Source organism: Epinephelus lanceolatus, chromosome 9 (genome assembly GCF_041903045.1).
Source record: "Epinephelus lanceolatus isolate andai-2023 chromosome 9, ASM4190304v1, whole genome shotgun sequence".
NCBI lineage: Eukaryota > Metazoa > Chordata > Actinopteri > Perciformes > Serranidae > Epinephelus > Epinephelus lanceolatus.
In genome coordinates this window covers 25865637-25877775 of record NC_135742.1, presented here as the reverse complement: position 1 = coordinate 25877775, position 12139 = coordinate 25865637, and the positions used below count along the sequence as shown (strand labels likewise).

Genomic DNA, 12139 nt, shown 5'->3' with positions numbered 1-12139 from the left:
GACGTCCCTCTCCCCAGCAACTCTTTCCAGCTCCTCCTGGCGAACCCCAAGGCATTCCCAGGCCAGATGAGATGTAATCCCTCTACATGTCCTGGGTCTACCCCAGGGCCTCTTACCAGTGGGACGTGCCCGAAACACCTCCAGTGGGAGGCGCTTAGGAGTCATCCTGATCAGATGCCCGAACCACCTCAAATGACCCCTTTCGATGTGAAGGAGCAGCAGCTCTACTTTGAGCTCCCTCCGGATGTCCAAGCTCCTTACCCTATCTCTAAGGCTGAGCCCAGGCACTCCATGGAGGAAACTCATTTCAGCCACTTTCAATCGAAATCTCATTCTTTCGGTTACTACCCAGAGCTCATGACCATAGGTGAGGGTTGGGAAGCAGATGGGCCAGTAAATCTAAAGCTTCACCCTCTGGCCGCACCGAACCGCCTATCCATCTCACACTCAATTCTATCCTCACTCCTGAACAAGACCCCGAGATATTTGAACTCCCCCGCTTGAGCCAGTAACTTTTGTAATTTTTTGTTATGTACAGATATGTAGTGATGATTGCTGGGTAATCTGTATGTTGATGTTATCCAATATAAAGTGTCTGATCATGTGACGAGACAATATGTGCAGGGTAGCTACACTGGGGCCATCATAACTACTTTATGCCACTGCATGAGGCATAAGGAGAAACTGAGCATGTGCAGGGTGAATCAGGTGATTCATAACTTGTTCCTGATTGGAGGCGGTTTTGCAACTATGTCATGCCCCAACTATCCCCGATGTCCCCTACATATTTTTCCTCTTACCTGTAGTGATCTTTATAAATCTAGATGTTTTAAGCACCATAAGTTCAGTCTACTTTCATTTCGAGAGAGGGTTGGCATGTCTGCTGCTGATATCTCACTCAACACCAAAATAATCTGATTGATAAATAGCACTAAGAAGAGAAAAAATATATTTTTGAGGGGGTGGACTGTCTCTTTAAGGGTCAAGACAATGTGAGGACAGGGTGGGTTATGTGGGGGCACTGTGTGAATCAGGGTCATAGCTGGGGTTTGATTCTAGGGTTTGGTGTTGTGTAAAGCAAGGTGTGTGACTCTGAATGCATCTTCATTATTTTTTATAGATAGAAGATAAAAATGCGTGTGTGTATGGAGTCATCACATGACTCAGCAGTCAGTGTTTGTACAAACTGAACCCAGGCACGACTACACGATCACGCACATATTATCAGGTGATTGTCTTTCTATCATCTCTCAGGACTCCCTCTCTCTCCCTCTCTCTATTTCTCCCCTGTGTCTCCCTGCACAGTGAACCACAGCCTGAGACATGCCTGCTCTGCTCACACTGCTAAATCTTGCAAAAAGAGAGAATTAAAGCAATGCTGTCAGTCAAACTTCACCCTAAATGTACCTCAGTGTGAGTGCTGAGCGTGTTTGTGAGCAGACCCTGAACAAAGAGCCGTGCTGGCTGCTGGTAGGGAGGGCTGGGTTTGCTCTCCACACTGCGAGCGGATCCTTTAGACACAGCCAGGACCAGGATCGGACACGAGGCAGCGGGCTCGGTAAGGAAATGGTTTTTTAATGGATGTTAGGCTGCTTAGATTAATGCAGATTTGTTACACTGCAGAGGACTGAAGAAGATCATGATGATAGATGGGGAGTAGACAGATTTACCAACCATGATTAGAGTTGCTTTAACCTCGCATCACTGCCTCCTATAATAAGTTAATTAATTTTTAAATAATTATGACTTTTATTAAGCTTTGTGTTGCCGCTGTTAGTGATCCCAGCCCGTCTCACAGTGGGGGTTGTGTAGGTTTGATGGCAGGCTGGATGGATGGGCAGTTGTCCGAGGTTTTCCAGTGAAACGTCAGATGCAGTTCAGTGTTTGGTCACCGGTTATTTCAGAGACTGTGATCCTCCCGGCCCGGCGTCCTGACGTCAATTCATAAGGACCCAGCAGTGCCGGGGCGGCTGGCAGATAACAAGGGCTGAAGGAAGACAGAGAGAGGAACCGGACCATGCTGATCTGATATTCTCCATATCCTGCTGAGCATTCTGGTAGGAATATCTGTGTTTCATTTTCATGTCCGGTCTTTTTGATTATCTCCCTATTAATAAGCGCTCCCCCGCTCTCGTGTCATGCTTTTGAACCTTGCTTTCCGACACTTAATATTTCATTTTTATTGTATGGGCCAATATGGAAAATATGTGTGGTTTATCGGTCGGTGTAATCCAGTAGTTGGTAAATTACTGGTTTAAATTGTCGGGCTGTAGGATTTGGGGCTCCATGATGTAATGCGAGCCGGCATCTCTTTGTCTTCAAGAGATTATTATAAGCAGAATATCGAGGCGTTATTATAATGTTAAATGTAAAAGGCTTTTTTATCGACTTTCTTCTGTCTTGGTCAACTCGATGATCACTGTGTGCAGCTCAGCAGCACCGCAGTGTTTCAGTGAAGGGGTTTCTGTTGTCTGACATGCTGTGTGTCTCCAGCTGGTTAAACAGCACATCATCAGCCAACAGCCAAGACAATGTTAGGCTATTTATATCACACTTAAGCAAAAGTGCATTTTGAAAGGAATGATTCCCAGTGTTGTCCATACCTGCTGCAGATAGGGAGAAGCCCCTTGATTAAGCAGATGCAGGGGATTCCTCCACACTCTACCTGACTCCACATCAACACAGCTGCCACATCCCCATAGCAACAGTTAGTAAAACCAGCACTCTGTGTGCCCATTTCCAACCATCACTAAATAGAAAGAGCACTGAGTGTACTCTGCACCTCTGCCAGGTCATATATAGTCTGTTGGTCTGTCCAGCATACACCCACGATGAGTGTCATAACAGTAGTTTTGTATCTCAACAGTGACTGACCACGGCCTGAGCTGAAGAGGCGGGGGTCCCAATCTCGAGAGTGTATGCGTGTGTGCAGCTATGGGGAAAGACTACTACAAGACCCTGGGCATCCCCAAGGGCTCCAATGAGGAGGAGATCAAAAAGGCCTATCGGCGCATGGCACTGCGCTTCCACCCTGACAAGAACAAGGATCCCAACGCTGAGGAGAAGTTCAAGGAGATTGCAGAGGCCTATGAGGTGCTCAGCGACCCCAAGAAGAGGGTGGTGTATGATCAGCTAGGAGAGGAAGGTTAGGAGGAGGGGCCCATGTCTGGGTTTTATCCTGTCTGTCTGTGTCTGTGTGGGATGATTGAGTGAAAGCGGTCAGAGAGTGCAGGCGTTGTTAAACAGGCGTTATGAAGTATTAGGTTGTTATTAAAATAGCTCAAGAAGAGCATCTAATATCACAGTGGAAGGCTTTGGTGGGCTTCAGTCACTGAAGTAATAATACTGTGTCGCTTCCATGTTTTCTTGTGTGTGTATATGTGCAGAAATGTGTGTGATTTGCTATTGTTATCTTTAATGTCAACAACACTTACTAGCTCTAATACCTTATAGTCTACCTCAGCTGTTAGTGTAGTGTGTGTGTGTGTGTGTGTGTGTGTCTGTGTGTGTTAGCTGACAGACAGATGGCTTAAGATCATTACGTGGTTGAGATATGAATAGCTGTGGCTGCTGTAGTTTGCGTTTGTGGGTGTTTTGTGCATGTGTCTCTGTTGAAAAAGGTGTGTGCGTCACGGTGTGTATTTGTGTGAGCATGTTGGACGGAGTGACCTGGTATTTCATGAGTTCTTCCACCACCAGCGCTGTTGGAAGATCAGTGATGCTGTGGGATTTTTCCCGCCCACGTGGGCTCTGTTCTTCTCTGTACTGTTACCCACATGCCGTCTTTTCTGAACATTGCCCTGTGTCTGGTATCTGAGTTCGCATTGATGTGTGTTTTTCAGCGTGGTGGGCGTTTCAGTGTGCATGTGATGTCTCACATTCTTCTCTCTCCTCTCTCTCCCTCAGGTTTGAGAACAGGAGGCAGCAGCTCTTCAGGTGCTCCTGGCAGCTCGACGTACCACTACACCTTCCATGGAGACCCCCACGCCACTTTTGCCTCTTTCTTTGGCGGCTCCAACCCCTTCGACATGTTTTTTGGCTCCAACCGTAGCCACAGCCGCTCCAACGGTTTCTCCTTCCACAATGACCATGATGCAGAGCAGGACATGGATATGGATGAGGATGACCCCTTCGCTCATATCGGGAGACAGTTCGGCTTTCCGACAGGGATGAACAATGGCTTCCCAGGGGAGGGCCGCAGGAGGAGGGGTGTGCCGTCAGAGCGCCTGGGTACCGGGCGAAAGCACCAGGACCCTCCGGTGGTCCACGAGTTGAAGGTCTCGCTGGAAGAGATCTTCCACGGCTGCACCAAGCGCATGAAGATCACCCGCCGCAGGCTGAACCCGGATGGGCGCAGCATGAGGACAGAGGACAAGATCCTCAACATTATCATCAAGAAGGGCTGGAAGGAGGGGACCAAGATCACCTTCCCAAAGGAGGGGGACGAGACCCCGGAGAACATTCCTGCCGACATAGCCTTTGTACTTAAAGACAAAGGACACGTCCACTTCAAGAGAGACGGTTCCAATATCATTTTTAACTGCAAGATCAGTCTAAAAGAGGTGCGTCCGTCCCTGTTCATCTAACCTTTCTGTCTTCTGTCTTGCTATCTGTTTTCATTTCTCTCCTCAGCTCTTTCTCTGTCTGCATGTAGATGAAATGCTGCTGAGGTTGGGAGTTTGATTCCCAGTGGAGCAAACCAGGCAGAAATTTAATGCATTCATGGAGCTGCAATGGCTTGAATGAATATCCAAAAATGGCACACTTTGTATTATTCTTGTCACTCAACCTGGGCAAACTGTGGATGAGGTGAAGAGGTGTAGTTGTAATTTTAAGGGTAGGATTATGTCCTGGGTGGGTGGTCATATATGAAACACACCGAGAGGTGAGTGTGTGTGTGTTGCTGGAGGGAAGGATCAGTGAACAGCAGAGTCTCTGTCGCTGCAGTGCGAGAGAAGCAGCAGGAATGTTGTGTCCTTGTGTGACCTGCATCGTCCCATCGTCCTCAGTTGTTCTGCACTGCTGCATGAATATATATCACTACACACACATGCAAGCAGGCACACAGAAATAAACATGCACGCAGGCGCACACACTCCTGCATCTTCCAGCATATTTGCAAACACACTCAGTTAAAGATGGATTGTAGTATGATGGTGGTGACAATCCAGGCTGCTATTACTGTGACTGGCAGGACATTTAATTAGCCGCTCCTACGAGGGCAACGGGTCCAGCACAGCTCTGCTCCGTCTGTGAATTACACAAGCTTTAATGTTTCTAATAGCACTGCCACTCACTGGCCTGCGTTCCACATGGTTGGCTTAATAGCAGGTGTTCTCAAAGAGTTGGAGATGTCAGGGGAGTTGTTTGTACTCCACTCAAGCCAATTTTGAACAGTTGTCCTCTAAAAGCAGCAGCGACTCTACAGAAGTAATTCACCGGTAAACAAGAATACCTGCACACACACATACCACATCTATGAAGACAGCCTGGTTAATGAGAGCACATTGGAGTTTATTAAGTCGCATTAAGTAGGAGATGGTGCTTGATCAAACCTGCACTACGATTAAATTTGCACTGCAGAACACCCACAGCTAAGTCCTCTGCCCTCACAGCAGCCAGATAAGAGACTTAAGTCTGATGCAGCTAACGGGATGGGGGAGAGAAGGGGAGATGTGGATGGGGGTGGTGGTGATGGTGGAGGGGGGGGTATCTGGGGAATATTAGGGAAGTGGGTCAGATGATTCAGTATCCAAAGCAAATAAGAGCTCATATTCCACTGCTCCACTCTGTGCTGCTTCCCTGAAGATGTGATGCTAAATGCTGCAGTGAAAACACAACACCAGCTACATGGTGCACACCAGAAAAGCTGCAACATATAATGTTGCAAATGTCTTGCACCAGTAGATAATATAACCGAGCTAACAGGGCGATTGTTTGTAATAAATGCTCATTCTAAAGAAAAGGTAGAGGAAGCAGATGTAGTCTATCATTTGTCTTATATCAACTGCTGTATGATTCCCCTGCTATTTGACTGCTCGGTTTTGTTTACTGCCTGAAGCATGCCCCAATGGGCAGCTTCATTTAGTGCCGCCAAGCTTGTTTGACCAACCTGTAAACTCCAGGGAAAGTCTGCTTGAGGCAACTTCCACCCCTGCGATGTCTTCACTGTGACAGCAGTTAGAAGCAGTTAGCAAGCTTAGCAGGAATATGACACATTGATTTCCCTGAAACCAACCTATATCTGGATCTATAGCCTGGCTCATTATGGCGTTAACGATGCCTCTGCAGTGTGCTGGTATCATCTGTGGCAATGCATTTCTAGCTCCTGTCACCACTGCACTCAGCTCAGCAGCAAAACCCACGTCCAAACACACGTAGGTGCTAACTGTAGCTGTTGGGCTCTAAAGGCAAGGTGGACAGCTCTTTACAGCTCCACTTCTAAAATATCAATTAGAAAGACAAGTGTTTATCCACAGTGGTAGGAGACGTTAAATCAGTGGGAGTAAGACATCATGTGCATTTTTTTAGCAACTCTTTGTTTTCAGTCCTGTCAGTCAAATGAAAGACAACAATAGCAACCAGTTTTAAGAACATCAGTGTAGTAAGGGGCAATCTTGTGAGGACACATTGTATTGTGAAGACACTTTTTTAGCCAAAAATAGCTGATCATAACAGTCAGGTTAAGCATGCACAAGTGATGGTCAGCGTTAGGATATGGACCTAGGGGATGAATCTACAGACCATATTCATAAATATAATAAAATCAAAGTGTACATGTGTGCGTTTGTGTCAGTGTCTACAGCTATGTTGTCTGAGCTGAGGCTTACGCAATCAGTGGGTCCTCAGATCAGCTGGCAGTGTGTGCCGAGCGTCATGGCAACCTGTCTCTGTGTGTAAGACTCCTGTTAGTGAATGGGACTGTCCATAACAGGAGGATGAGCACTAGTCTCCATCACGGTCATAGGCTAAATCACCTTCTAATGTATGTAGGGGGTAAAAGGAGGCTGATGTCATGGCTGGAAAACTCTGTCTGTCCTCTGAAGCAGCTGCTCTGGTTGAATGAACTACAACTGTCTGCGTGTCCATCCCATCCAAAAGCACAAGTCGAGACACACAAATCCTCCAGCAGTCTTGATACAACATTGGCCACATAATGACATGGACGGGGTGTTAAAGGTTAAGCATGTGCCAATGCTGGTAATCACTATTACATCACAAGGGGATGGTTGCCTCAAGATGATTGGTGAGGAAAACGATGAGGGGAACTTGAACTGCCAGTACTCTCCTTTACATCAAAAAGGTTGCCCCGAGTAGGATATAGCTTGAAGAATTTATCTAAGACACTGCTAAGCACTGGTTCTCAGCATGAATTCCATCTTTAAAAGAGTTTTCAAGTCTTAATGAGCCTATTTCGAAGTGTTTTAATAGTCCTTGGTACCACACAAATACTTAATTGCATCATTTGCTGGCTAACTCTTGGTATGTGTTCCTATAACTCACACACATGCCATTATATAACTTCTCCCCTGAAAAAACACTAGCAGTTCGACATTAGACATGGCAATGTCAGTCATTTGGTATGTTGGTCGATTGGTCCACTACTTTGGTCCAAACTGATTTATCTTCACACAAAAAATGGCAGACATTCATGGTTCCCAGATGACTACTATGACTTTACTGATCCCTAAATTTTCATCTAGTGTCACCATGACTTTCACATTTGTCTTTTTGAGTGAAATGTCCTAATGACTATTGGATAGGCTGCCAAGACATTCAGTACTCACATTAATGTTCCCCTCGGGATGAACTGCAACAGCTTCTCTGGTCCCCTGACTTTTCATCGAGTGCCATAGTCAGGTCTGAATTTTAATTTGTCCGATACTTTGATTTATGACCAAACATCTGAACAACTAATGACATTTCATCAGCCTCAGTTGTACTTACTGTTTACTGCTAACTGGCAAATGTCAGCATGTTGACATCCTGCATCATGATGGTTAAAGGTCCAGAGTGTAGGATTCAGGAGGATATATTGGCAGAAATTGAATATAATTGCACTAGCTATGTTTTTCTTTGTGTATCATCAACTCAAACTAAGAATCGTTGTTTTTCGTTATAAGCGTATGACCAGTGTCTAAACCAGGACACCCCAGTATCATCATTGAGAATACCTACTTTCAATGTCCCTTGTTAAGTCTCTGAGTTATTGTTCTATTATTCTCTTTCATAACTACATGATTTAAACCCTTTCAAGGCTAGTGGATTAGAATTTGACCACAATGGCTCTCCTTCTTCCTCCCTCCACACCTCTGTGGTATTTATTCACTGGCCTTATTTTGTGTAGTAAATAGTTTTGTAACAGTTGCTCAAAATGCGTTACATAAGAAAAGTTTTTATTCATCAGGATGTTCATTCACAGAGTTGTGGATTTAAATAGTTCTCTTTATTCAGCACAAATCTGGCGAGTGATGCTCTCTGGAAAGCCTGTGAAGTCGTGATAACCACAGGTCCCCATGTTTAGTTTAGCGCTCTCTATGCTCTGACTGGATTCATGAGGCATTGTGATAAGGAGGTGAGGCTTAGTGTGTGTGTGCATGTGTGTGTGTGTGTGTGTGTGTGTTCTCTCCCCTCGTCCTGCCAGCCCATCTGACAAGCCCTCCAACTATTTACGAGCTCAGCCGATTCCTGCCTCACTTCATTAGCCCCGGCTATGAGACCATTGCTAAAATTAGTCCCCTGTGCAATGTGTAGCCCCTCCAACACACTTACACAAACACACACACCTCTTCCACCTACACACACAGACACAAAGAGCGGAAAACTTTTCCACTGCCAAGTCATGTTTTCCAAATGCTCCTGTTCCAAACGCTGTTCTTTAGACCCCACAGTTCTGCAGACGATGTTAAAAGGATTTATCAGTGAGGCCTACTTTCTCTATCTCACACACACACACACACACACACACACACACACACACACAGACGATGAACACACACAGAAAACACGTGGAAGTTTGACTTGTTAGGATGACGTACTCAGGCAAGATAAACTAAAGTTTTTTAGTTCATGGAAACATGAAGTCATCGAGATATTCACAGCTTTGGCATTTCATTCCTTATTAAGATATTAACCCTCTCATGCCCCTCTCCTCTCTTCTCCTCCAGGCGTTGTGTGGCTGTACAGTTAGCATTCCCACGCTGGAAAACCGCATCATCTCGCTCCCCTGTCATGACATCATCAAGCCAGGGACGGTGAAGCGGCTCAGAGGAGAAGGTCTGCCTTTCCCCAAGAACCCGTCACAGCGTGGTGATCTCATCGTGGAGTTTTCTGTCCGATTTCCCGACAGGATCCCCCCTCAGTCCAGAGAGATTATCAGACAACACCTCCCCCAGTCTTAGGAAGACTCACCTTCAGCTCCTCCACCACCAAACACTCCAAACTAAATTACCCAAACCCAGAAAACCAACACTTAATTCTCCAGGTTCGACCCTCAGCATAGTTCCCACCTCCAGTCCCCAAGTCCTGAGATAATGCATGCAGCATTAAACAGACACTGTAGTTTGTAGGGACTTCACAGTGGGAGGATGAAGGAAGAATGCCGAGACGAATGGCAGTATCAGGATGTGATTATTTGTTTGTTTTGTCTTTTGGCTCAAACATACAACACACACACACACACACACATACACACACAGGCACCCAAACAGTGGAGCAGTGCTGAGGATGGGCTCAGCACAACCGTGGCTTTTACTGGTCTTTTCTTAACTCTGTTTTTTACGGATTTATCAGTGGTTTTATATGCTGTCCAACTCTGATCCTCGTCTTTTTGTGATAGGATGAAGCGTGAGATATTTTTTAAAAAGAAACATTTTTTCCAGGTTTTTCTTTTCCAAAGGAAGTTTCAGATAGGATTATTTATTTTTACCTTGAGTGTTCCAGCAGCTTAAGTGTGTTCAGTGCAAACCCCAGTTTTAACATAACCCCTTCCCCCACTCGCCACCTGCTTTCCCATGCTTTCAGTCTGATGAAGCATTGTGCTTTAAGTCTGTAGGCCGTTTAGTAAGATCTGTCTCTCCTAAAATCTGTTGTATCCTGATGCGTGCAATGCCACAGCGCACTTAAAGTCCTGCGTTACTCCAAGAAATATTAGCGTATCTCAGCTGCAGTGGAAAATCTGGGAATGACAATCACATACTGTAACAGCAGTGTAAGCTTGGATAATACAATCTGTACATGATATGGGTGCTTTCCCTTCTGAACTGAATAGCCTGGCTCGCTATATGAGGGACATTTAGGTGCCTTAGCCCGGTGTCATGCCACACATGTGAACACACACACACAGGTCACACTGTAATATACACAACCAGCCATGTTAAGTGCACAACAGACGATGCCCTATGCTGTGTTAGACATTGCCATCGGGAGCTGGTGAAAACACAGTCCATAAGCAATGTGAAGTTGATCCCCATAATGTACTGTATGTAAGCAAGGACATTTTTAGGAAGAGATTTGATACAAAACTGATGAATTTTGCCAGTGCATCCCTGTAAAGTGCCGTACAAGTACAGGTTGGATTTCCCAGAGGAGTGAAAACATTCAATTAATCTGAATTAGTAAGTAGTTGAGATTTCTCTGGGAAACTCAGCTTTGTTGTGTATATTCTGCTTTCTCTTGTGCCATTTGAAGGCCATGTCTCGGTGCTACTGTGAGCAGTGCCAAAAATAGACACCCTTGGTGTCTAATTATTGGTTTCATGGTTTCAGTTTGTGATTTGATAAGTGCTTCTGTCCTCTGTAACATGTGTACATCAAACTTTACATCTGTTTTTTCAAGTAGAAAACCCTGTTTAGGAAACAGGTTTTGTAATATTGCAGCAGCTGTTCTCTGTCTCAGCTGCAGGGGGCTCTGAAAGCCATCTTCAGCTCTTCCTACTGTAGTTTGCAGCAATGATAAGATGTATGTGTGAGCATGGTTTGTGCAGGCAGCACTAGTAGGTCATTTAGATCATGTGTATGGGAAAATGTTTGAATGCAACCTGTTGATAAATGCACTTTTATGTCAAAGAAGATACTGCAGTAATTATGAGATGATGGGAGAGACTTGAATGACTTGCCTGAGTGTGTGAGCGTCCTGCCTCTCAGAGCCTTCAGGGACGCTGGACTGTGGCTACGACCTGAATGCACAAGCGCTGCTGCTGCTGAGAGACACTGTCACTGCTTATGAGCATTTGACAATATTTATGATCTTTTCAAAATGCCAACAAATAAACCAAATGCGTGAACTTAACAGTGTCTGTCATTCCAGTTAATCTTTCAAGAATTATCAGCAACATGAGCACACTCTTAGAGATAAAGGTGCTAACTAGAACCCTTTTTTGTTCCCAACAGAACCTTTTATGAAGTTTCCACCTGGAAACTTTTAAGAGCATTCGATCTAGAGCCCGAAAAAAAAGGGTTATACAAACATCTGTAAAAGGGTTCCTCCTAGAGCCCTCTATGATCATTTTGAAGAGCATTTTGACCAAAAGTGTATAAATAAGTGTATGTAAGAAAATAATAAGAAATAGGCAAAAGAACATACAAAAGCACTGAAACACATAAGCACAGATAAAAATGGATTCATGGCATGTCCATAGAAGGGCACATGAGCACAGAGCAAACATATAACCATAGACAAAAGCACATAACAAGGCACAACCAGACATAAGCACTATTAGTGAAACAATGACCTAACTATATAACCTAAAACAAAAGTACAACATAAAACACAACATAGACCAAAGCACATAGCCACAAACAACACAAGAGCACAAAACAAAGCACATACGCAGGGACAACAGCACACAAGCACAATTAGCAAGACAGTGACATCACCATAAGACCAAAGCACAATAAGGAAAACGTACCATACAAAAGCACCTAAACCCCAACATGCAGTAATGAAATGAGGACTTAACCACTAATTCAGATCATGACACCTCTTCAATCAGTCAGTTCAGATAGAACAGGGAAGAAAGAAAAGAAAACAAAGGAAAAAAGACAACAAAAAAATAAAAATGAGATAATAAAACCGCCACAAAAATAATCTCTGTCCTTTTCCTCCTCCCCTTATGCACAACACATGCAAACAAGTTATA

At 44.8% G+C, this 12139-nt stretch overlaps 1 protein-coding gene across 2 annotated transcripts; it reads left to right on the top strand.

Annotated features, from left to right (window-relative positions):
- The first annotated feature begins 1083 nt into the window (after positions 1-1083).
- dnajb5 (DnaJ heat shock protein family (Hsp40) member B5) lies at positions 1084-11289 on the top strand. 2 transcript variants are annotated; one of them, XM_033620505.2, is made up of 5 exons: positions 1084-1558; positions 1905-2057; positions 2867-3145; positions 3907-4562; positions 9168-11289. In XM_033620505.2, the coding sequence occupies exons 3-5, from the start codon at positions 2935-2937 to the stop codon at positions 9399-9401; spliced, it is 1101 nt and encodes a 366-aa protein (XP_033476396.2). In that variant the 5' UTR covers positions 1084-1558; positions 1905-2057; positions 2867-2934; the 3' UTR covers positions 9402-11289. The 2 variants fall into 2 exon arrangements, with proteins under 2 accessions (XP_033476396.2, XP_078026886.1); XM_078170760.1 differs by having other exon boundaries at positions 1799-2057.
- The last annotated feature ends 850 nt before the right edge of the window (positions 11290-12139 follow it).